At 41.2% G+C, this 27,260-nt stretch overlaps 1 protein-coding gene and 1 long non-coding RNA gene across 2 annotated transcripts in view; one reads left to right on the forward strand and one right to left on the reverse strand.

Annotated features, from left to right (window-relative positions):
• Positions 1 to 325: 325 nt before the first annotated feature.
• Positions 326 to 15,253, reverse strand: LOC309528601. The gene is made up of 2 exons (XR_014217829.1): positions 15,140 to 15,253; positions 326 to 1,169 (listed from the first exon to the last, which is right to left on the reverse strand). It is a non-coding gene; the product is annotated as an uncharacterized lncRNA (long non-coding RNA).
• Positions 15,254 to 15,309: 56 nt separating this feature from the next.
• The window catches only part of MAN1A1 (mannosidase alpha class 1A member 1), a 55,096-nt gene continuing 43,145 nt past the window's right edge, over positions 15,310 to 27,260 (forward strand). Inside the window, exon 1 of the mRNA XM_082216126.1 lies at positions 15,310 to 16,411. Within this exon, the coding sequence (XP_082072252.1) occupies positions 15,770 to 16,411 (642 nt within the window). The 5' untranslated portion in view covers positions 15,310 to 15,769. The remainder of the gene's footprint in view (positions 16,412 to 27,260) is intronic.

A 27,260-nucleotide genomic window follows, 5' to 3' on the forward strand; every position in this document is an offset into this window, starting at 1 on the left:
AGGTCATGTGGCCAGCATGACTAAGCTGCTTCTGGCACAACAGAACACAGTAATAGAAGCCAGAGCGCATGGAAACGTCATTTACCTTCCCGCCACAGCAATGCCTATTCATCTACTTGCACTGGTGTGCTTTCAAACTGCTAGATTGGCAGGAGCTGGAACAGAGCAATGGGAGCTCATTCCGTCGTAGGGATTTGAACCGCCAACCTTCCAATCAGCAAGCCCAAGAGGCTCATTAGTTTAGAGCACAGCACCACCCGCATCCAACTTGTGTGTACATTATACTGTAGCATTCTATAAAATGATGTGGGTGGGAACTGAGGTTTAAGGTAGTTTGTTTATTTTTCTTCTTCCTCTTCCTTACATTGACTACAGCATCACGTTTGTACCACAGTCAGAGAGTGGAACAAGAGGGCATGCATGAATGATGCCGGAGGAAAGCACTTTTGTGTGCAATCCTTCAGAGAAATTGTTCAAGAACACTTCATCCGTGGAACAGATTTCCTCTAATTCTTCAAGGTCGGTGTCTGCATGGGTTATCTGCCAAGTAATTGTCAGTCACTTATGCTGAAAAGGAGCGGGGTCATTTTAAAGATCAATAGAAAACACAAACATTTTGTGTCATTTTCTACTTTTCATACGACACTATTAGAAAATTGCTACTTTGACAAAACACATTAGGAAAATGTACTGTGCTGGCATTTTAACCACTGAGGGAGCTGAGTGGAAAGCAAAATCAGGTGGATGGCAGCAGACTATTTATGCCAACTGGAAAAAGCAAATTTGTTCCCTTCTGCTCCTGCAGAAATAAGTCCAGACTTGTGCATTCTTTGGAGCTCCTTAAAACAATACATTTCAATGACAATAGAACAATCAGGAGCTTTGAACTGCCCACCAGTGGAGTTTCTCCTTTGTCTCCTCTTGACAACAATGTTTTGTCCATTTATGTCCCCAAAGCTCAGGCTACCTCCATATTCCAGTGCACAAGATGTTATCAGGAGGGCTAAATAAGAAGTCCTGAAGAGGGTGGCGCCAGCTCTGAGTGACAGAATAAGGAGAGGAGTTTCTCATAAGTTGTCACTATGCTCTTAGCGCTCAATCGTTCATTCTGTTGTTACTTTCATATTGGACTGAGCCTTTGACTATAGCTAGGCAGCTGTCCACACATGCTGAAAGAAAATAAACCATTTTTTTAAAAAAAAAAATATTATAGGTATGTAAATTAACCCAATACAACTATGCTAGGCAATTGTGTTTATTTGCTTTGAAATTTTTTAGCCCATTCTTCATCAGTATTGATCCCAGGGCAGATTATAGAAAACAAAATATCAACAAAAGACAATGCAAACAAACAAAAGCAATTAAAAAGTAATTTAAATAACAGCCATAAGTGCACTCTGAAACAACCTCTAATACTGCAGCTGGCTCCATCCTTCCAGCACTGAACTAGCAGTACAATCCTCATCATTTCTATTCAGTTCTGTTGAATCCATTGCAACTTACTGCCAGGCAAGTGAGGACTGCGACCTTAGTTAGCCTCCTCACATATGCCTGGACAAATTGGTATATTTTAAGTTGGCACTGAAACAAACAAAACCCAAAGTAGGCACCAGACACACCTCATAAATGGAGCACCATCCCAGAGAAGGCCCTTTCCTAGACACGTAGGATGCTTCCTCCTACTGAGTCAGACCACTGGTCCATCCAGCTCAGAATAGTTTATATGGACTAGCAGCAGCCTTCTAGGATTTCAGGTTGGGTTCCCTCCCAGTCCTACCCAGAGATGCTGTGGACTGAACCTGAGACCTTCTGCATGCAAATCAGATGCTCTACCACTGAGCTACATAGGAGCCTTCCTCCTCTGGCACTGCATAATGCCATATAATTTATTATGATGGGATATCCAGAAGAGCAATCTTTGGTATACATTAGGGCTCCAGTGCAGCCTCCCTCACTGAACAAGAGGTCCACCTTGGGGTTATCCTGTTCAGTGCCTTGTTCCATTACTGGACCCAGGTCTGGCGAAAGGTGATAAAGGGACATGGGCAGTCAACATTACATACTGGAAAGGTTGTCAGTGTGATCAACAAACCTTTGTACAGGAAGCCTTTTGAAATCAGTAAATCATCATCCCCCCCCCACACACAAAGGGTATTAACTTAACAAGAACCTCTTTGCTCCTCTATAGAAAGAACATGCTGGGTAAATATTTCATACAAGCAAGGTTTGCTGTGGTTGTCCCTATCCCCATAGGAATTATTTAGCAGGACTCATTGTTTCTGTCTGGTTGCACAGATGTTGCAAGTGAGAGATGTGAGCTACTGGCCAGCTTCAGGCTCAAGAGACACTTACCTAGACAAGGCAATAAAAATTACACAGCAAAAAAAAAAAAGAATTTGCAATTAAATGGCAATGTTCATGTAGAAGAAATAGCAAAACTTCATGAATTAAGCAAGTTTGTATTATTTTTAGTGCTATGATTATGTAAAATTATGCAGCCTTTTCATTATATTTTCTGTGGTGAATATTTTATTTCATCTACAACTGGGGAATGCCTCGAATTCTCTAGCATGGACATTGCTTCAGATTCCATAGTGAATTATGTTCATTACTGACAGCTCAAGTCAGATTCCCCGATTCTGAAAACAAATCTTTCTCACAAGGGAAAGAGGTACGCTCCATAAAGACTGTTGCCACATATTTTCCACCCGTTCCAGTGGGAATTATGTTGAGTATATGTAATCCAAGTTCTTAGTGGATTGTGCTCTGGAATATTAAGGATGCTGCTTGGCAGTTTCCATTCCTTAACACAACATTTCCATATCAATAGCCTTCCTATCTCAAACAAGATTTTGGAATTCAGAATCCTCTAATAATTCCATTCCCAATCTCCTAATACTGTACCTTATTATGGTTATCAACAAATTCTATCAACAAAGCTTCGTGTAAATTTCAGCCAATTCTAAATTATCACATCTCTAGTATAGGATGAGCAAATGGAAATACAATTTCAATCAATGGGAGACTATCTGGTATGGCAGAAAAATAAATAAATATAAATGATCAATGGCCATATAACTTCATTTGACAATATATGACTTGTACAATACCCTGGAGCAGATTTGAGGCAGGAGCTGAATGAGATAAAGTGTATTGCCAAATATTACTTCACTCCATGTTCCACTGACGGCAGTCTTATTGTCAGTAGAGTAACCTATGGATTTATTGTATTTATCTTGTCTAACTTGTTGCAAGTCAGAGGGAAATGTAGCAAGCTAGCAATGCTCAGTTGGTTAGAGTGTGGTGCTGATATCGCCAAGGTTGCAGGTTCGATACCCCTATGGGATAGCTGCATATTCCTACATTGCAGGGAGTTGGACTAGATGATCCCTTACAACTCTACAATTCTGTGATTCTATGATTTGATTCTATTATACTTTGATACTTCTGTCTTGCTTGTACAATGCACTTCAGTTACTTTTTGAACGCTTTTGATGCATGTTTTTCTTCTTTTAAATGTGTCTGAATAGGAAGGATTTGTAAGGCAGCTGATGTTTCTCCAAAGCAATGGGAAACACCAAAAGAATGGCAAACTGTAGAGAAACACAACATTTTCATAGAGAGAACAGGATATGTTTGGGACAGGCTACAGAGCATCCCATCTTCTTGGCCGAGTTGAAAATAAAAACTTTCTATATTTTCTTGCACATTACCAACAAAGGCATGCCACCCTAAGCTTCTTTGGGAAGAAGGATGGGATGTAAATATAAACTGAATCATCATCCAAATGATAGGACAGCAAGGTCTTACAGATTCCTATTGTTATGCATCAGGCACAATAGATTTATTGTTCTACCTAGTGAGCAAAAAAAAGATAAGATACACCATATGGCCTCTCACAAATAAAGTGTCTTTAAAAAAAAACTTCAGAAGAAAAGTAAGTATGCAAGTCACTTTTATAGCAAGATCTTCAGAGTGCATTTATTCCATGGATAGATGAAAAGGTAAATCTAGGATTTAATGGGCATCCTTATTAAGAACAACAGTGCAATCCCTGGTTCTGCTCCAGTTAAAATAGTCTTTCTGAGTCCATGTACAATTAATGATTAACTTCCTCTGCCAATCTCCCATTCCCACCACCCTTCTGAGTAATACCCCTCCCCACCTTCTCTCTATATAGAAGGATCTGGCAACTTCTGTTTCAGTGTATCTGAAGAAGTGTGCATGCACACGAAAGCTCATACCAAGAACTAACTTAGTTGGTCTTTAAGGTGCTACTGGAAGGAATTTTTTTATTATGACTATGGCAGACCAACACGGCTACCTATCTGTAACTGATTAATTTCCATTATAGTTGCTCATCAACACTGTGTTGGGATGAAGTTTTGTCTCTCAATCTAAGTGAAGTTAGTACTACTAGGGAAGTTAGTAGATGCCTCTAGAGAAATTGAGAAACTGAGAGGTGGCTGGAATGTAATCTGTTGTGGCAATGCAATATTTGGATGTGGGAAACAAGGTTCAAATCCCAATTCAGATATTTGCTCACTGAACAAGTCACTCTCTCTAAGCCTGAACTAGCTCACAGAGTTGTCATGGGGCTAAAATGCTGCTCTAGATTCCATGAAATACAACAGACTGAAATGCTATGCAATTTTCCTTAGAGTAGGTCCTACACATATTAATAACTTGGATTTTTTTATGATGTAGGTATGTTCTGTGTCCTGTCTGTTCTTCATTCATAAGAGACCTGTAATGCCCCCAGTCAAATTTCTATATCTCTGTACCTCTATTACTTTTCTTTATAAAGTGCCTTTACCTTTCTACAATATAGTCATTCAATGTATACCTGTCTTTAATGCCTTCAGTGTAACATGAATCCATTGTAAATGGTGTGAGTTAGTTTCATTTGGGGGGGGGAGCAATTATAGAACAACAGCAGCAGCAACAACAACAACAACAATAAAGAAATTCCAGGTTGCCTGCTATCTATATTAAAAACTCATGCAACCAGAAGAACTACATTTCCCAGTGTCCATGGGACCCTGCTTGTTCAGCACTGAAGATACCAAAGACCAATAAAGGCCTTTTAGAGAGCGTTCCCTGCAGTTGCTACCAAGGAAGTTTCAATGAAGGAATTGTTCAGTACTTTGATCCTATGCTGTCATATTAGCATATTGTACACTTGAGTAAAATTATTCCCACTGCAGATGTTTTAGCATAAATGACTATTAAACCCTCACTCAATCAATTGTTGGTAGGGAGCCTCATATTTGTGCAGCTCAAGGTCCCCCATGATTCAAATGATCCTACACTGCAATCCTCTTAAAGGCTGTACAAGACCCTCACATACAAAAGGGAAGGGTAATAAATTCTAAGAAAAAGTTCTGTGCTACACTCAAAAGTTAGAGCACAAAATTGCACAGAAGAGGCTTATTAAAAGTTACAACATATTATTAAAATACCCTTTGAAATATAAAGCATAAATTAAATACAATGTTCCATTTTTGTGTCTCCATAATATTTCCCTTATTTCCAATTTGTTATCTATTGCCGAGCACTGTACAGTTGTGTATTTCACAGATTTTCATTAAGGTGATGTTCACTGCTGGGGCTGCATTTTACCAATGGATGTTGAAAGTTGTATATTGACAATTTTCCCGGTATGTGTTCGTAAAGTGATATATGTGCATTTAATTACTTCTGCATTGCTAGAGACCTGAACCGAATACCTTAAGCTCTTTCAGTCTGAATATCTTGCACCAATATGCACATTGCATTTAACAGGTGCTTCATATTTCAAAATATATTTTAACAGTGTATTATTACTTTAAATAAATCTGCTTTGTGCCATTTTGTAGCCCAGCTCCCTGGGTACAGTGTCCTCTTAAAAGCTTCAGATTTAATCTACAATTCTGAACGTGCCTTAGAAAATAAGGCTGCAATCTAAACCCCACAATTTGAAATACTGGGGAAGGAGGTGTTGGATGGGGCAGGTGTCTCTCTCTGTGCGCATCCTAAAACAGTACCACTAGTCTCTGTCCATAGACTGATGCTGACATCTCTTCTCCATTGCAGAGCTCCCCATTCTGCCTGGCAAAATTACTGGCAGCAGGAATCCCACCAGCAGTAGCCCATGGAAAACTCCCAAACAAAACATTCCAGGTGCAGAGAAGGGCTGCACAGACCTGGAATACAGTGGTACCTCAGGTTAAGAACTTAATTTGTTCCAGAGGTCCATTCTTAACCTGAAACGGTTCTTAACCCGAGGCGTGCTTTCGCTAATGGGCCTCCTGCTGCTGCCGCACGATTTCTATTCTTATCCTGCGGCAAAGTTCTTAACCTGGAGCAACCACTTCCTGGTTAGTGGAGTTTGTAACTTGAAGCGTCTGTAACCTGAAGCTTCTGTAACCCGAGGTACCACTGTACACTAGTTTCCAAGCCAGGCTGACTGCCATCATTTGAAGATAGTGAGCCTGATCTAGGCTAAGTTGCTATATCAGCTCCAGGCTGGCGAAACACCGAGCAGGATTTTGCCTGCCTTGTGTCCCTGCTGGCATGAATGGCAAGGCTGCAGATGCAGCAATGGCTATGCCACTTCTACACACCCCACTGATGTCCAGGCAAGTTTAGGATTAGTCTTATTGGAATAGGACTTACTTCTGAGTAAACATGCCTAGAATTGTTGTGTTAGGTTTCTTACATGCATGTTTCGGAGTGATTGTCCTGGTCCTTATCTGTTGGTATGTCCGGAGTGTACAGGCACAAGACCAGCCTGGGCTCTGCACCCCTTGAGGAGTGTCCAAGAGGTATCTGTCTTTTCCCAGGATGCATCACAATCAGTGCCATAAACACAGAGAAAGTGAGATCACAGGCCCTGTAAATCAACCAAATCACCTGTTTGTATAGCAGTGTGAAATACATGCTCCATCTCTTACAGTGCATGCCCTTTTGGTCTACTTTGTTAAAACCAATGACAGCAAAAAGGGGCTTTGCTAGATATCTAAAAGGGCAGAGGCCCGTGATACATATTGATGTAACATTTGTATATTCTAACTAAGTTGTATAGATGCAAATTTAGGCTGACTTTCAGAGAAAGAGGACCCTCTCCCCACCCACCACCAAAAATCTAGCTATCAGGTATTTCGCTGAGCTAAGTGGTACCAAGAGGATTTTCTCTGCCCAGTACATGGCACATGATTTGGGCTCTCTCCCCACCCAAAATCTATTGGCAAAAACTGATGCTTAGCAAAATGTAACAAACATCTCTGGGGAAATTAAGAGGGTGAGTGTCTGGGGTCTCACTAGCACTCGGCTTTGTAGCCATCCTGGTCACCATGTAAAAAAAGACTCGGTGCTCAGGCCCTCGACAATAAATAACACTTCTCTCTATGGTTATATATGTGTACCTACTATGCACTTAGGTGATTATGAACTGACAAAATGGTCTCTCTGGCCAATGGAAATATATACCACCATAAATCTGTCCATCTTCTAAGTGCCAAATAAATCATGGTTGTTTTTGCTACAACCCACTAACACAACTGCCCCTTTTCCAAAGTTTGGGCTTAGCTATACCAGATAACCCAGAAGAAGTCTGGAGAGCAGACAAGTTTGGATTTTTGTTTCTGATTAGTCTTTCCCCTATTAAAAAGTAAGCCAACCGAGTAAATCAATGGAATAAGCACCCTAAGGCTAGAAAACTAAGGAGAAAGTCCTTGATCTCATTTGGAAAAAGACAAATATTCATAGTGGTATGGCCTGAACACAGGCATCCCAGCTGTATTAATCAACACATGGCAGTCCATCCCCCTGAGAACTGCCATCTTCTGAGTGATTGCACGAAATGAAATTCATGGGGCTAAGCTGAGAATGGTGGAACAAAACTGGCCTGTTATAACACGGCAACAAAAGTGAGACAGGTTGCAAGGGCTCTTAAAATGAAGGCTTTCTAAATCATTGGGAAGGCATAATAATTAAAGTCTTAGAATACAACCATTACGGACAATAAAATTAAAGCCATAAAATATAAGCACTTGGGCAGCAGTGGTCAACAGGCACCAACCATTCTTTAAAAGTACAGTGTTGATTCATATTAGAAAACCCTTTTCTCCACCATTATATTACTTGCCCATGGGAACAGTGTGCCTGTTCAGATGACACATGCTAAAAAGAAATTGAGGTATGTCTCGAGGCATTGCCAATGGGCTAATCTGGCCCTTTGCTTTATTTTTTTTCAAGGTATCTTTTTTCTCTCTCTTCCCAAAATCTTATGTTCAAAGAACAGAATAAGTACTCTAAATGGTGGAGGAAACATAGGACACAAAATAAGTAAATAAATAAATATTTCCACATACTTTCTGGATAGCATTTTTATTGATATAAAAGAAATATAAAAAGGGCTTGCAGCATAAGTTTTAAAGTTATTTTTTAAGGAACACAACAGAAGGAAAACAGAGAAATTGTTAACCAAACCTAGTATCTTAATGTTTTATTTAGAGGCATCAATGTTGAGTTGTAATCTGGAAATATACCCTAATGTCATATTTCCTTATTGGACTAGAAAGAAATCTAACACATTTACTACTACTGTTCCCTCTTATTGTGCTTTTATTTGCCTATGAAGTTGAATCTATTCTGAAATGCAGCACCAAGATTTGAAGGGGGGGGACCTACAATGATTAAAGGCCAGAGATCAAAGAAAGAGAGTGAATTGTGTGTGCATCCAAGTATAAAAGCAGCAATAGGTGTAAAGACTGCAATGCTTTCAGATCACTACCACACAGAGTATGAGAGTGCAACTTGGTATTGTTGAAGAACATTACAGGAGGTTGTTGGGAAATAGTTCTTACAACTCAGATAAATCATAAAGGTAGAAGGTACTACTAAAACTCTACTTTTAGAATCTTGCTGCATCGGGTACCACTACCATTTAACATGTTTTATTGTCAACAGTCTCTTAGGCACTGGACAGAAAATAAGTAAGCACAGGGGGAGTATAGGGAGAGGCCACAGTGTGATAAATGAACAACGGGGAAAGGATACAGAGTCCACTGTTAAAAGTAAAGTTGCAGGTAGAGGCTTTGCTGAAGAAATGGATTTTGTTTAAGGTTGCAATGAATATTCAGGAGTGAACATTTTTGATATGAAATGAGGGGTGTAATGAGAGGTGGGATTTCCAAAAATGTCTCTCCAAAGACCATCAAATGTTGACTTTTTCACACAGCCGTTTGCCCATGTTCATTTTCACTTTGGACAGCCGTTTAGGCACTTTTTTTATTCCACTTCTCCTTATTTTGCACACTGTATTAACTAGCCAATCAGGGAGCACATGGTGAATGTGATTACTGTATGTTACAATTCCATACTGCCAATCAGATTTCACATTGTTGCAATATTACAAACATAGCTAATTCATTGTGGGGGTCATTCTTTTACTCAGTTGCTTCACACTGCATGGATGAGTGGGAAGGAACACATAATGAGTGGTGGAAAAGGGAAGTGCATACAAATGTTGCAGCTTACAATATAAGATGGGCAAAAATCATCAGACCTGCTACTACCCTCCCCAAACCATCACCCATGGAGAGGGGTTTTTCAATGTCTGTAAACAGGGCTGTGAAGTCTAGAGATTTGTTTTGATTCAGCCACAATGCCATGTATAGAATAAGAAAGGCAAGCACCTTCATGAACAGAGAAGGGGAGGATGCCACACCATAGGAAGAATTCTATCGGAAGCCACTGAGACAGGAGTTGAAAAAGAAAAGCATTAATAGCAGATGAGTTGGTACAGAATGAAGAATGCAGGAAAAGATGAGAAGGAAGAAATGGGAAGGCTGCCTTAAGTACTAAAAGCTTGATATGGAGAAAGTGCAATACTTGTGTAAATTCCCAGGGGGGGGAGACAGGGGGAATGTGGGCCCATGTCACACCAGTGCGAAGGGATCATAGACTGCCTATGAGCCACTGAGCCAGTTTTACAGTATTCTTACATATAAAGCCCTAAGCAACTCTAGAGCAGGTTGTCATCTTGGCTGTAAGTCCTGGAAGACCTGTTTCCTGCCTTACAGGCCTTTTTCCACTGGCCTGGGAGGATGGGGCCCAGGAATCACTCCAGCTACAAAAGCTAAGGAAGCTGTCTAGGCTGTCTCTAGTGCAGATCCGGGTCATTGAACCTGAGCTTCCACAGCCACTGCCCAGCAGATGTTCTATGCTTATGATAATATTTAATCTCTTGCTAACTACACTCTTTTAAATGTGCATTTTTATACTTGACTTCCTATAGTAAGGCTTTGTTTTGATTTGATTTTTTTGTTAATTTTGCTGTGTTAAATGTGCATTCTGTAGTTGACCTCCTTTGCAATGTTTTATTTTGAAATCTTTAATATTTTAGTTTCCTGTCAATTATGTTGCCTTAAATGCATACTTTGATGTTTTTATGTCTTATTAACCGCTTTGAGGATTTTTTAAAATAAAAATATAAAGTGGTATAAACATGAAATGAATAAGAAGAATAAGAATACATGGAAGATCAACTCTCCACCCCATTGCTCAGTAAGGGCATTGATATCTACAACAGGAACCTGGTTAGTCCTATGATAGCCTGATGATTTATGGTGAGACAGAGGTGGGGTTTTTCACTGGTAGTACTGGTGTTGTGGTAGGCATTTCCTGCAGAAATATGAGGCCCCATCTATACTGGCATCCCGCCAGTTCTTGAAGATGCACCTGTTCACAAAGGCATTCCCTTGATCTCTTGACACAAGACTCGTTTTTTATCACTTTTAATTGGATTCTTTTATTGTACATTTTAACTATGAGTGTTTATATTGTAATGTTTTAACGTGATTGGGTTTTTTATTTTAATTACAGTTTTCTTTTAACTATTGTGTATTTTAATCATGTCTGTCTTGTGTAACTAATTTCCATATTTTGGAAACTGCTTAGAGCCTCAATTACAGAACTCTGTCACTACAAGTTTCATCAGGCCCTTTAAAACCATATATCATAAATGAATGCACCAAAATATGTATATAGCTGTATTCCATGCAGCAATGGCATTTGAATTTAAAGCATTGCAGCTAGCAACAGAAATTATGATCTGTAAATGCCCTTCCAGTTGGTGAGGATAAGATCATCTGAACCCTCAGCAAGCAATTTCCATAGTGTTTAATTGGTGGAGCCATATTGGGAATCATCAAAAAAGAAAAAACATCAGGCATACACTGCATATTTGCTAAGAGAAGGAAGGAAATGGGCAATAACAACAAAGGGATAATTGAGGGCACAAGATTGTTAAAACTTAGGCAATATCCACATAACCTTTCACAAGACATAATACAGTACACCTCCTGCAGATAGTATAATTAACACAATTGTGGTTAGCTTGAATATCTTTAAAACGTAGTCATCTTAATTTCCTAAATATCCTTGGCAGTAATTCCTAAACTGTGGTGTAAGGACTGCTTGTGGTCCACAGGGTGTTTGCAGGTAAAGTTCCATGGACACAAAGAAATAACACAGCAAAAGTACTGAAGGCCTTTCCAGACCAAGCAGTGATAAATGCTGAATTAACACTCAGTTTCTCATTGTTTCTTTATTAAAAGCAACAAATATATGTTTGTGTGTGTGTGTTTCAAACATACAAATAATTGCAATAAAAGCAGCACTGCACCATCCCTTTTATTAAAAGCAGTCAGCTCCCCAAAACCTGTTGGAACAAGAAGATTTTCACCTGCTGGCAAAAGGACAAGGAGGAAACCAGTCTATCTTCTCCGGGGAGGGAGTTCCAGTCTGGGAGCAGGTACTAAAAAAGCCCTTTCCCACATCCCCACCAAGTGTGCCTCTGAGGGTGGTGGGACTGAGAGGCCTCCCCCAAAGATCTCAAAACCAGAGGAACACGGTCTTTCATATAGTTTGAACCTAAGACATACATAGCGCTTTACAGATTGCAATGTAAGGATCTGTCAGTTTAAGTTCTCCCACTTTCTTATTTTTCCAACCTTCAATTCGGTTCTCCACATTTCTGCAGCAATTTGTGATTAAAAAAACACTTCTGCGTTTTAGTGCAAATTTCTCCTAATAAACACTTTTTCTGTGCATTTTGTAAGCATTTTCTCCTAACAGAATGCCTTTCTCACGTTATGTTCACTAATACATTCATTCGTCTGCACATTTTACATAATATATGCATTTTTGTTATCATTGGTTGGTAAGAGAGTTGCATCACAAAATTCAGATAAGTATGAATTGCAAAGGATAGAAGTGAAAATTTGATTAATCTGCCTTTAAATACAAACAGACTTGAATTTCTCCTTCATCCCAACTCAAGAGGCACTGAGCACGTGCAATCCAACCATGCAATACTTTCCCTTTCTCTTCACTTCATATCCCCAGTTGCATCTGAGTGCCAACAAACTGAGTTTTAATTCAATTTCTAGCAGCCTCTTATGTTGTGGCCATAACATAATACAATGTGCTGGTGCACAAAGAACGAACAAACTAAAGCAGTGGTCTGCAGTACAATGTTGCACTAGCCTAAGAGGAATATAGTCACATAAATGATTGTGTTAAGAGTTGACAAAGATTTTCTGTTGTCTGCTAAAATTATAGTCACAAGTAAAATAAATCTTCCATGAAAAATTCCAATCCCTTCCCTTAAAAAATAAATAAAAAGATGGTAATTATAGGGTTCTGATTTGGTTGTTTCTTCACCACATTTTTCTTAACCATAAGGTGAAGTGTAGCTGCATGGTCACTGGAGATGCTCTGGGGTACTGTACATACTATAAATGTGCTTTTTAATGTCACAAGACTTCGCAGGCTATTGTTAAACCATTTTATAGCTGTTCCTTTCATTTCTATGTTCATTACAACACCACTGTATAATTTACTGCTTGGCAAGGGCTTTGGGCATAGAGCCATGTACAATAAATGTGTAGCTTTACATAACTTCTTATAGAAAAAAATAGCTTTGTAAGTTTGGTAAAGCGTTGAGTCATTGTTCATTGCAAACTTTTAATTAAACAAAACATTCAATTTCTTTTTCTTTTGCAACGTATCAGATGATTGTTTTCCCTTTACTTCAAGCACTTGCAAACTTTTTCTACCCAGGAAGGCCACCCCCCCCCTTCTTCTTTTTAATTGTTTTTATTAAAGATTTTCTGGGGTTACAAAAGTACATACATTGTTTCTATTTTCAGATCGTAAAGTACTTTCTATGGATCATTTTGTTCAATGTGAGACTTTGATGTTGTATACAGTATTATTCTGAATTTAAGAATGTTCTGGTGAAAGTCCACAATCACCATTTTCAATCCCCTTCACAACCACACACAAACCATTTTGCCTAGCACAATTCCCACCTAGAGCTCCCAGAGTACCAAGGACCCTAAATGAGCATATGTTTTATCTGTCGAGTGCACCACAGCAACACAACAGCTGTGCAGCAAAATGTATAACATGCAGAGGCCCAGGTGAGCCTTTCTGTTGCTAAATAAGGATAGCCAAATCTTTATGCAAGGCTCTCCATGGCAATAATTCACAAGTATTAGCCAATGCAAAATATTGCAACCCACCTTCTAATGGTGACTCACCATTATTCTCCCAGTATTTGCACTGACCCTGCATTACCTTCCAAGCTGAATTCAAGCTGCTGGTGGCTATGAACTACCCTGTAGCTATGAGAGCATGTCTATCATAACGTTTAAGCATACCACCACTATGAACCAAATAATGCCTGCAAGGGAATATAAACAAGTGTCGTGGGTGGCTGCACCTAAACTCTAGAATTACTTTCTTAAGAAGACTTGCCCAAGGTTGTAGGGATGTAAGTCTACTGTGGATGTTTTTGGTTGCACGGATGGAGTGGTGTGGAGTATAAGGCAGAATAATTAGTACACTGCTAACAGTCCCAAGTCTTTGGGACAGGGCAGGCTACAAGTCCAGTAAATAAACAACAGCCAGACTCCAGCTACATTACCACAGTCATGCAACATCCACATAGTACATGGCACATAGTACATAGCACATGGCTTCCCCCAAAGAATCCTGGGAACAGTATCTTACCCTCCACAGAGCTATTAGTCCCAGAACCTTTAACAAACTACAGTTTCCAGCATTCTTTGGGGGGGCAACGTGATTTAAATCGGAGTCATAACTGTCAACTTTCCCCTTTTTTTAAGGGAAATTCCCTTATTCCGAATAAGACTCCTCGCAAGAAAAGGAAAAAGTTGACAGCTCCATTTGATCAGGTTGTCCTCAGGACACCGTGCAAAACTTTTGTGCATGGGCAGCAGAGTCTGGAAGCCCCGCTAGATTATTGTGGTGGAAAAACCCAGTTGGTCACTTCAGCCAATGCATTGTTTAATTCCAGAAAAGTTCGGGGGGAGGCTGTGCACGTTTACCCAGTCTCGCTTAGTCAATCAAGTAAGCGGCACAGGAAGCCCAGCGCGCCCGTTATTGCCTTAGCAATGTATCGATCGGTCTGTATATTTACAGCCGGTGTCAGATTTCGGCCTCAATTCCTCCCTTCCCATAAACTGTCGCCACATAATAAGTAAACAAAACAAACAAACAAAAAATGCACGCAGCCGGCCGTCCATAGGAAGATCCTTTATCGACAAGTGTTAAAACTTGAGTTTTGTAGTGGGGGGACAGGACGGTGCGCGTCATGCTGCAATCTCGCGCTAGAATCAAAGCCCCACTTATTGCAGCAGGACTGATTGATCAAGAAACGCAACTACTACTGCACGTGTGCATGCATGAACGGACCCGGGGTTAATGATCCCTAGGCAGGGAGGTGGGCCAGGCACGAGGATTTCGCCTAACCTCCTGCGTGGCGTCACGTACGCCCGAACAGGGGAAGCCGACGACGATGCATAGCAAGCCAAGTCATCATCTGTCTGTGTGCTTGTGTGCGAGTGTGAGCGCGCGCCCGCCCGCGCACGTTTGCAACCAGCGGCTCTGGCACCCCGCGCGCTCTGCACGGGCAACGCCCCCCTCCGCCCGGGACGCTCTATTTCTCAACTGTAAAAAAAACCACAAACCCACACGCCACGCCCCTCGCTCCTTGGAATGCCCCGCCCCTTCTCTTCCCGTAACCGCCTCCTCCTCTCGCCCGCCACCACCCAGCCCCGCCTACTCTGTGATTGGTCCAGCGCGCTCCTTCGCCGAGAAGCAGGGGCCTCCCTCTCGCGGCTGCCTCAGTTCCGCGCTCCGTGCTCGAGTAAGCAGTTGTCCTCCGCTTCCGAGTGCCAGGCGCCGCCGCCTCTGAGGGGAGAGAGGGAGGGAGGGAGGAGGGGAGAGAGGGAGCGAAGTGTCATCATTCCTATGAATTGGCTGGGCGGCCACAGCGATAACAGCAGCGCCGCTCCGCCTTCCTCTCGCCGGATACCTGAGGGCAGGCGGCAGCGCCGGCGTCAAATGGGCAGCGGCGACAGCAGCCGCACCAGCCGAGGGGGCGGCGGCGGCAGGAGCTGACAGAGCCGCAAACACACCTCGGGTCCGAACTTCCCTCGCCGGGCAAAAGGCAGCCGCTTCCCGTGAGGGGAGAACTCGCGGAGGAGGAGGCGGCGGCCGAGCAAAACTTCCTGCCGCCGAAGAGGACGAAGAAAGTTGCCGCCGGCAGCCGAGGGCAGGAAGCGCGGGCTGGTCCCGCCGGCCCGCTCTGGCTGTGACGGCGCCCGCCGCGGCTGTGGAGGTTTGGTGACGACGGGTTGCCCCGCGGGCGCCGCCGGCCTACAGGGGGCGCTGAGTCCCGGAGCCCCGCGCGATGCCCGCCGTCAGCCTGTTGCCGCTCTTCGGCAGCCCCGCTGGCCCGGGCGCCCTGGGCGGCCCTCTGGGCGGAGGTCCCTTGGGCGGGCCCGGAGGCAGGAAAGCCCCCGGCCCCAGCGGCGCGTTCCGCCTGACGGAGAAGTTCGTGCTGCTGCTGGTCTTCAGCGCCTTCATCACGCTCTGCTTCGGGGCCATCTTCTTCCTGCCGGACTCCCCCAAGCTGCTCAGCGGCGTCTTCTTCCACTCCAGCAGCAACCTCCAGCAGCAGCCGCCGCCGCCCCCGGCGCACGGGGAGCACCAGCGCCCGCCGCAGCCGCCCGGAGCCGGGAGTAGTAGCAGCGGCTATGGGGCCGGCGCCGCCGCTGCTGTTGCAGAGGAAGCCGCGGAGAACTTGGCCAAGATCCGCGAGGACCACGAGCGAGCTTTGCGGGAGGCGAAAGAAACCCTCCAGAAGCTGCCCGACGAGATCCGCAGGGACATCCACCAGGACAAGGCGAAGTTTCTGCTGCAGGACAAGTTGGGCAGGAGGGAGGCGGGGGCCGCCGGGCTGCCGGACTTGCCGTTCCGCAAACCCGTCGGGGCCGTGGGAGGGGAACCGACAGACCCCGCCATCCGGAAGAAAAGGGAGAAGATCAAAGAGGTAGGTGACTCCTTCAAAGCAGCTCCCCCCCCCCCGCAAATAATATTAACAATGATAATACAGAAATTAACTTCCTTCCCTACGATCCCGAAAAGTCACCCTCTCGCTTTTGTGTGGCTGGGTCTTGTGTTCTTCTTGAGTACTATTGCCGCCACCTTGGCGACCCTCCCTCCCATTCTTTCCTGCAATAATTCCACTGTTGTCGTTGTCGGGCACGGTCCTGTGTGAGGAGGAGGAGGAGGGCTTTGGACGTGAGGAGGAACTTCTAATGGGGAAAAGACACGTTTCATTCAAAATAGTTTAAGCGCTTCTGGTTTCCTTCGAGCTCACGGGATGATGATTTAAATAGGCTACGTCAGCTCTCCGATCTTATCTGAAGCTCAGCTTTCTCTTGTGTTGGCTTGAATCTTATGTCTTGTCTCGAGGGGTGTGTGTGTGTGTGTGTGTGTGTGCTTGTAGGGGTGTATTTTGTGCCAGAGTACATTTCTGCTTAAGTGCTACTTGAGATTTCAGCGTTCAAAAGAAAAATCTAGCAGGCGTGCTGGACAACATAACAAATCCTGACGATATTATGTAATTTTCTAAACTAAATACATCTGTGTTACGTAACTTCCTCAACTAAATTTGTCTAACTTTTCAAGTCAGATTGCTAAGAGGGCTTAAAAGTTAACTCCAGTATTTTGCTTAGTAGCAGAAGTAACTGTCATAAAGCATTTTAATGACTGATGGACGTCCTTAACTGTCAATATATTAGTGATAGCCTGGTTAAATGTGCAATTTTGTCTTCATCCATCTGCCGATTTTACAATGTTCAGTTTTCTCCCTGCTCATCTGCTTTGTCAGTGTTACTGGAAGTTTTCCACATGTGCAATATTTTCCTACTATTTGGGGAAAGTTGGGAGGAATTGTACTATTACTGTAATTGAGACCATATGTTGGAGAAATTATAGGATTATATTGATACCACTTCTTAAACATCATGCTTTATGGATAATATACTTCATTGTTCACTTGGATCTTGTTAAACTTTTAAAACATAGTAACAGTTGAAAAGTGGTCCTGCTTGTGAGGCACTTCTATTAATCATGAAACACACAGAGATGTAGCAATCCTATGCATACCCTGTGGGCAAAATGGCATACATTTTCTTGCACCCTAATTCTTCATGGGACTAACTTGCCCATAAGAATTGTTTAATATGTGAAGTGGCCCACATAATGTCTTTCATGTTCTTGCCCAAACTTTTGATTAGTGCACAAACAAGTTTAAAAAACCCACCTACACAGACACTTTCTTGAACACCTAAGTTACTAAGTGTGTGTCCATGTCTGCTTTTAAGTAACTGCCCTATTCCTGGTGAAAGTCTTAGTACTACTGCTACTACTACTACTGCTACTACTACCACCAATAATAAAAAGCTGGTATCAGAGAAGACTTGGGTGAAAATCTTGGGTAGGCATACCTAACATCAATACAGTAACTGATTGCTAATGAGTGGCTATGTACATTGCTTTTGACTTGGTGCAGTATGAGACTTTTGAAATAGACAACTCTGAAAATGTTCTGATGACTGTACCAATAGTGATTGCTACAGAGCAACTGTAATTGTGTGTATGCCTGCTAAGAATTAATTTTTTTACAATGTTGAATTGCTTGAATTCCCAGTCTAAATCCCAGCTTGAATCACTCAGTAAATCATCTAATTAAATTTAAGATCAAAGCTGCTACTGTTATCAGTGACTATTTGGCTGACACATCAGGCTTGTAATTACAGGAGTCTGATTTTGTGGGTCTGTGATTTTTACCTGTGCTGCGTCTTTCTATGATAAGGGCAAAGTGGTAGTTCAAGTTCCTATATCAAATGCTTGGTGAAATAAGCTCAAGTTTGTTTCAGAAGTTTTTTGTTTCAATAAAAAGGGGACACACAGTGATACATTGTCATATCTGTTGTGGTTCCCTTGGTTTCTGTTTAAAGTTTTGTACACCTTTTAAACTAAATCTTATGAACAGATGGCAGTTAAGCAAAACAAGCCATCACCATCTTAGGAATGTGTTAACAAATCTTTTGATGCTCTGGCCTGCATCTTAAGAAGCTACTGTAATAGTTCTTTATCAAGCATTTTCCCAGGAACTACTAGGATCATGTATTCAATTAGATACTGTGTGGGCAAGTGGTATGGTCATTGTCATATTTGCAGTAAGTGAAAAACAGTAGGGAGAAAGGCAGCAGTGGTACAAAATCACATTGTTGACCATGGATTGTGACAGAACCATGTCTGTCCTATTAAAGTGACAGTAGCTTCCCAGGTGTATGCTACCTGGGAAAGCCGTTAATTTGCCGTTAATTTCTTAGGTAGTTCAGCTTACAATGTTCTATGCACCTTTTCAGGTCAATCACCACTGAATTTCAATGAGGCTTCCTAGTAAATATAAAACAAGGATTCTGTTGCGTGTAGGGTAGGCTATGGTACATAGTCGGCTGCTTCCACAGGAGAACTTCTTTATTGGTCAGTCCTAAGTCTGAAAGTAAGGGCTGTGTATGGAAAGGGATCATGTTTTGGATTCAGAAGGCTTCAAGTTCAGTCATACTGAGTTCAATGGAATATTTCTAAGTATATGTGCCTAGGCTGAATTTTTGTGTGTATCTTATTTGCAGCAATCATAAGTAGCATTGTCTTGTTAGTCTAGTAAACTGCAGTTCCCCTCATTAGAATTTCTCTCATTGGTTATTATCAACTGTTCATATTTACGTGCATCACAGTCCTCTTATCTAGAAACAGGAAACTCTATTTTTGTATCCTGTATAACCCCTTCCTGTTGCCTCAAAGCTAACATCATATTTGCAGAGGAGGCCTTCAGATTCATTTTTTCTTTTCTTTTTAGAACCTGGCTGTTAATGTATTAAAGCTTTTTTCTTGTGCCTACTACAATATTAAGATGCTTTGTTGGATTTATATCTGTCCAAGAATTACATAAGTTTCTGGGATTTGTATAGTGTGCTGCAGGCAAAAACCTGGTCGGGCATGATGCCCGATTCATGCAGGCTGACGTGGACATCTGCAACTTTTCACCTTTCTTTTGAATATTGCAAACTGGTTTTATGATTCAGTGGTATGAAATTTGTGTACATATAGCTGCATCTACTAGTGCTGCTATATATTGACTTTGTTGGTGACGACTGCTACTTTCCCAAATACATGGTGTTAGCACTTGAAACTATATCTTGACTCAAGCCAAAATGAAAGTATCATGACAGCCTTACTTTGTCTGTGTTTGCTTGGCAATACTCATGGATTTCAATGGGTCTTACTTGTAAGTGTGTTAGAATGTAGCCAAAGTGCAGTGTTGTAAATTGCACCATTGAAATAATAGATAAGTGGTGTTGGCAGCAAAACTTACTAGACAAGTATTCTTTGGTTACATATATGGCAAACACACTGATAAATGCTGATGGAAAGTCTTAGTGAAGTTGGTAGGCTGGCTTCCACAAGTAATGTGTGTTAATGCCATATGCATGTGGTGCATGCAGCTGCTTCATAACAGCAAAGCAAATCTTTTTAAACTTGCTTTTTAAGGATTACAGTTTTGGCAACTCACAACTTGATTTTAATGGGCTGTTCATTTAATGTGCTTGGAATTACAAATGGAAGTAAATTGTAGCTTATTCTAGAGGAAATAAAAGTAAATGGAATTTGAGCAACAATAACACAGCTCTCCTAACTTTGTAATGAGAGCTGATGTGTTGTGATCAGAGCAAAATGGATTCAGTGTTGTTTGAGTAGGTTTGGTATCGTAACTTGTAAGATAAATTATATTTTGGTTAGGCTGTTCCAACAACAATGGCCCATTGCAGATCACCAGGAATAATATCTAAACACTTCACATTGCTTTTAATCTCATTAGCGTTGAGGAATATCACGGCTCTTATAGAACAAGACTAAAATACTATTACAGTTCATTGGAAGCAAGTTCCATTGTACTTGCAGGGACTTACTTTTGAGTAGGTAAGCATAGGAATGAACTGTAGTTGTTTCCTGAATTTTATGTGTTCTCAAGATTGTTTGTTTACCCCCTCCAAACAATAAATAAGTTGTATGGTCCAAAATTGCAACACAGTTTAGGACAGAGGTCTAGTGTCTATAAGGCTGAATAAAAGTGTTAAACTATTTATGTAAGGCATAAGAACTGTATCTTACATTGAATCTAGCAGCCTTAGGGCCCTTAATTAAAGAAAGCAAAACTTTGCATTGGAGGCAATTGACAGTGGTTTAGTATTTCACTGACTAAAATTCACATGGAGACATGTGATTAAACTTTCCTGACACTGCTTTTTTAGCTCTACCTTTGATAATTGCTGAATAATTATTAAAATATAGCTTTGCTAGTTCTGTTGTATAAAAAGAAGAGTAGGGCTGGCTTATGTGGTTCTCGTTCTCCACCCATCTGTAGCTCTGAGAAATGCACTCCATATGTAGCCTTTCAAGATTAAAAGTAAAAGTTTCACTATGAATATCACTGTTAGTTTGACATTATAATTAATAGATTTCTCTTGGTAAAACATGTTCCATCTTTGGAACTTAGATCTATTTGCACCTGCTAAAGTAATTATGAATAGTTTGCAAATTGTGCTGGACCAAATAAAGTTTCAGTAAGAGTACTATCATTGGAACTTAGCAGAAATCTCCCAAGTCAAATGCATGACATAACTATGCTGACAGAGCTTTAGTTTTTCACTTAAAATAAATCCATGGTTACTATACTATAACAAAATTTAGTTTTTAAAATGTGGGGTTTTTTAGTCATAATTGTTTTTAATAAACTTTGTGAAGGACACCTGGAACCTAGTCACTTTCTTCCACAAGACATGTCTTTTGCTGCTTGTGGGGAAACTACCCATATGTCCTTTCTTCTACCTGTGACAGTGCAAAATCTGATGATCCCAAGATGCTGACTACTCAGTTTACTCATGTCTCGCTCCACAAAAATATTCTTCCCATTTGGATATGAGCATGGAATTGCTATTGATCTTTGTGCCTTATCAAAATAATATACAAAAAATCTAAACATAAACAAAATTGCATGTGGCAAGATTTGAAAGGGAAGTGCATAGAGGATATTTAATATTTTTTTATTTAGTTATTCTACAGGACTCTCTTATGTTATTCCATCAGGGTTCTATAGAAACACAATCCCTTACAATGTCATCTTCTCCAACTTAAAGTATCAACAAGTATAGATGGTCACAACATCCAAATTTGTAGTGATGTGGCTGATAATGTATTTTGTAAACTTCATTCGTATACAAAATAAACAACCTTCAAATAGCATAAAAGGAGTCAGTTCACCCCTCCTTCCTTTCATCTCTATTACATTATTGGTTGCTTTCTCAGCTATAGACGACCTCCATATGTTTCCTATTATATCATAGGTCTACTCCCAAACCAGTATTCTCATAGCTGTGTTCAGTAGTTCGGCCAGAATTGTAGCTCTGTGAGAGGTAAATATAGTTCCCAGGATGTTTTCCATCTTAATAAAGTACTGCATTCACATTTGAGCTAGTTTTGATAACTTGCTGACTTTAATAATTTTGATAACTTGCTGACTTTAATAATGCCTGGGGAGGCATTATTAAATGGTGTAATTGCATCAGCCTACCTGGGCTGCAAAGACATCCCAAAAATGACTTGGAAAAGGCAGGAATTTGAAATTGTATCTTTAGGAACATTTGGGAGTGGACCTCAAGTTCCCCTTTCTTTAAAAAAAAATGTTTGCTTGCAAATAGTGCAGTCCTAATTATAATTCAGACCATGGTTGTGATTTTTTTTCCTTTTTGATTTTTCTAGCTAGAATTCAACTTTTTGCTGGGATATTCAAAAAATTATTGCAAAAAGACCTGAGTATGTTTATATTTATGGTCTTGGTGTAGGTTTTCACACCACTGCAGTAGCACAGCTGAAAGAGTTTGTGGTTTTACCAGATGGACTTGCAGAGCTAGAAAAAAGTGTGTGTGTGAACATGCAGAAAAAGAAGCATTAAGGGTTGTGAGTATGGGTTGTTCAGTAAAGATATGGAAAGTGTTGGGGCCATGCAGTGCTGTTCTGAAATAAATGCACTTTCTTCAAGTAGGTAGAAGTTGCAGGAGCAGCTTTATTATGTGGTGATAGCAAGACACAGAAATAAAATGCTGAAACAGAATAGCCACTGCTGGACAACAGTGTATTTGATAGAGGAGGAGCATCCTCAATCTGTCTCTCTGTCCAAACACCAGGGGCAGACTCTTGAAGTTTATCCCAACATCAAGAGGTTTTGTGGTGAAGAAGAGAGAGGCACAGCTGAGTTAGGTTAGGTCCACCCAGCTTATGCGTCCAAGTTTCAGTAATACATGGTAGGTCAGCCAATTTGATTGTGGATGAGCGTGGTCTTATTATAAACTGATCTGACATTCATTAATAGCACCATCAGACCAGAAGACTCAGTGGATAATCTACCCGTAACTTCTGGAAAAGTGGGAGGGCTGAAATGGGAGACGGGGTATGCATTCTAGACCTCTACCCCAGTTGGTCAGCTCCTCCATTCAGACTGTACCTTACCCTACTCACTAACACTGACATCAAGGTAGCATCTTCTTAACTCGCTGCTACCGGCTCGCCTAGACACATCTTAGCACCATCATCATATACAGTGGTACCTCAGGTTAAGTACTTAATTCGTTCCAGAAGTCCGTTCTTAACCTGAAACTGTTCTTAACCTGAAGCACCACTTTAGCTAATGGGGCCTCCTGCTGCCGCCACACCGCCAAAGCACGATTTCTGTTCTCATCCTGAAGCAAAGTTCTTAACCCGAGGTACTATTTCTGGGTTAGCAGAGTCTGTAACCTGAAGCGTATGTAACCCGAGGTACCACTGTAGTTGATAGGGCCACAGATAGTAGACTAAGTAAGGCCCAGTAGTGGACAAATCCCACCCTGTCAGTCAGAACACAACTACAGCATTTGTTCCCCTGTTTCTCACTCAAGGGAAACAACACCAAACCAAACTTCCCCTCTCCCAGGGTCTCACAGGCCTGTCACCCATTGTACCTGGCCTAAAATTCTGTATCCTGACGCACCCATACTCCTATAACTCCTGCAAGTGGAAATCCCCTTTGGTGTTAATCCTGCTGCCCGCAGCACAATTTGCCTTTGTGATAAGATGTGCTCTGGATCACATCCCAGCTCATCTAGTCAGTCAGCAACCAAACAACATTGCACTCTGCTGTCAGCCAAAAAAACCTCTTGCAGGCAGGAATCACACCAAGAAGGAAACTCTCAGACTGATGCAGGTGAAACACTACTGTCTTGCCTCCTGGGATTGCAGATCAGACTATAAATGCAATATAGAAGAGTGTATGTGTGTGTATATATAAGAAGAGTGTGAGTGTGTGTACATGTGAACTTTCCTCAGTACAGTTGAGCAACCCTGGTTGTATTTGTGCTTATCTTGAAAATGGAGAATAGACTTAGGTCAAAGTTTAATTGGTTTGTGGATCACATCATAATCTATAAAACACACACCAGAATGGTTTCTCTTCTTACAATCTAGTACTTGACTATTAGCATATGTGGAAAGCCGGTTGTTTCATGTTTGACAGGTATAAATTTGGCACTTGGCTATGAACAGCTGGTACACTAATAAGGACCATGGGGGTGCTCACCTCACATGTGGTCCAGGTCCAGTTTTGGGTTTTGTTTCAAGGGCTTATGATGGAAGATCGGCATTGGAATGTGTACTGTGGATTAGCAGCACTTTATTAAAGTATTTCAGGTGTTTTACTGAAATACAATTCTCAGGTGAGAGAACCCTAAATAGTCAGAACACTTGAAATATGAAATCTCAACCAAGATGAGGAGCAACACTACTATGTTTTAAAATTACTGATTATATATATATGTGTGTGTGTGTGTGTGTGTGTGTGTGTGTATGTATGTATATATAACTTGCTTTTAATATTTTTATTGGCATTTTTAATGAATACTTTAGATTGTCTATTATTAAACCACTTAGAGGTCTTTTATTGTGGTAAGGGGGGTGTATGTGTATTCACACACACACACACACACACAAAAACACACCATAGAATAGCAAGAGATCAAGCAATAATGAAAATTTAAGTTTTCGCCAGGTTTTGTTGTTGGCTAAAATGGTCTAGGAAGAACTCTGTCCAAATGAGGAGCAGCAGATAACTTTGGAGAGTAATTAAGAAGAAAAAAGCAAGGGCTGCCAAAGGACAGTGTGTTCACATTGCCACCTTAGAGTGCAGTAAAGTTGTCCTCCCCGTGCCTTGTCCACTTTACAGCTTCCCCTTCCAGTTGTTCACATCAGCACAGCTTTATTAGTGTCAGGTTTGTTTTTGTTTGTGCATATACCAAGCAGTGTTGAGGGGACACAGATGCCTTTACTCTATGCAAAGGTATTTACATATTGGCTAGAGACAAATAAAAGCAACTTAAAGACTCCAACTGGTGTGAAGCTGGTTTGACAAGTTACAACAAAACATATGGAAAATATAAACAAACAAACAACTAAACATGCAACTAGACATATGGGAAAGCTTTCAGACAGTAAGAGCTGTCAGTGGAATTGTCTCCCTCGGGAGGTTGTGGACTCCCCTTCCTTAGGTGTTTTTAGCTGAAGATTCCTGCATTGCAGGGGATTGGAGTAGATGACCCTTGGGGTCCCTTCCAACTCTACAATTCTATCATCCTATGATTCTAACAACTCATCAGGCTGTAGTATATTATAGCAAAGTACAGACTTGATCTGCATTTTGGATAATATCAAATGAACAGGGATGAAAAACGCAGCACTAGAAATGCATTGAGTGCACTGTAAATGGGAATGTGAGCACAGTCTGAGGGAACACACAGTTGTTCCTGCCTTCCCCATTATCAGATTTGTCAGACCAGACATATTAGAAGCATATGTTCCACTATTTTCATAAGATGGCACTCATAGTGTTAAAATTAGCCATACCAAGGAACATCCACAGTTAAAAATATCAAGGGGCAGAGGAAAGTAGGAAATCTATTTCTAATTCTACTGCCTTTCCTCCTTTTATAACCTTTCCTTCACATGATTGGTCTAAGCACCACTGATCACATCAAACAAAAATGTCAAGAATAATGCTTCCTCCCCAAAGATCCGTCTGCTCTCTCCCTCAACATATGGATTGGCTACTGTATTGCTTTCAAAAACTGGGCTGTGATACAAGTATATACACCAACCAAAATGTAGTACAGTGGTGCCCCGCAAGACGAATGCCTCGCAAGACGGAAAACTCGCTAGACGAAAGAGTTTTCCGTTTTGGAGGTGCTTCGCAAAACGAATTTCCTATGGGCTTGCTTCGCAAGACGACAATGTCTTGCGAGTTCCTGCTGGGTTTTTTTCCTCCCCCCTTTTTTTCTAAGCCGCTTATCAGCTGATCCAATCAGCAGATAAGCCGCTAATAGCGCTAATCCGCTAATCCTTCAATGGGCTTCCTTCGCAAGACGAAAAAACCGCTAGACAAAGAGAATCACAGAACGGATTCTTTTTGTCTTGCGAGGCACCACTGTAGCTTTATAAATTATATTCTTGACATTTTTGTTTGATGTGATCAGTGGCAATTAGACCAATCATGTGAAGGAAGAGTCATTTTCTGTGAAGTTGTCTTCTTGAATCTTTTAAGAAAAGCTGCCTAAACTTTTAGGAAGTCTATTTGAATGGAAGTTACAGTCGTACCTTGGTTTACGTACTTAATCCATTCCGGAAGTCCGTTCTTAAACCAAAGCGTTCTTTCCCATAGCAGCGGGGGACTCAATTTACAAATGGAACACACTCAACAGGAAGCGAAACATGTTCTGCTTCCAAGGCAAGGTTCACAAATCAAAACACTTTCTTCCAGGTTTCCAGAGTTCTTAATCCAAGTTGTTCATAAATTAAGATGTTCTTAAACCAAGGTACCACTGTGTTTACTCAGCTGTTGCTTAGTGGCAACCATGGCATGGGGATGGAACAAAGACTGTGCTGCTGTGGGAGTCCTGTGAAATATTAGAACACCAGTCTTTCATCTAGTAAATATGGGAAAGCATCTAGTTCTTTGCTACTCCTATTACAGGATTTGATCATTTAGCATACAGTGGTGCCTCACAGGACGAAAATAATCCGTTCCACGAGTCTCTTCGTCTAGCGGTTTTTTCGTCTTGCGAAGCAACCCTCTTAGCGGATTAGCGCTATTAGCGGTTTAGCGGTTTAGCGGCTATTAAAGGCTTAGTGGCTAAAAGGCTATTAGCGGCTTAGCGGCTTAGAAAAAGGGGGGGAAAGCGAAAAAAATCACAAGACTCGCAAGACTTTTTCGTTTTGCGAAGCAAGCCCATAGGGAAATTTGTCTTGCGAAGCTCATCGAAAAATGGAAAACCCTTTCGTCTAGCGGGTTTTTCGTCTTGTGAGGCATTCGTCTTGCGGGGCACCACTGTATTCCATAAAACTCCACTGCTTGCTAGAATGTATTCTGCCGTCATTGATTTGGTACATTCTTTTCTTTTTTCTTTTCTTTTCTTTTCTTTTCTTTTCTTTCAAGTTGTTTCAGTCTGCTAGCTTGTAACCAAACTGCAGTTTCTACCAGACATATGATTTATCTTTCATAACTTTGTAAGCATATGTTGTGGGGGAATAAAATATCTTTTCTGTAGTTCCCAGCTTCAGAAGACTGTTGTCTTAGAGGGAAATTCTTAATTGGATTAATAGTCTTTTAGCTAAACTTCTTAATGAGAATTAATGGGTGCGCATTACAAATTCCTAATTAACAATAGAGAATGGAATTGAATAAAAGA

The sequence above is a fragment of the Podarcis vaucheri genome (assembly GCF_965113315.1).
Source record: "Podarcis vaucheri genome assembly, chromosome: 3".
Taxonomy (NCBI): domain Eukaryota; kingdom Metazoa; phylum Chordata; class Lepidosauria; order Squamata; family Lacertidae; genus Podarcis; species Podarcis vaucheri.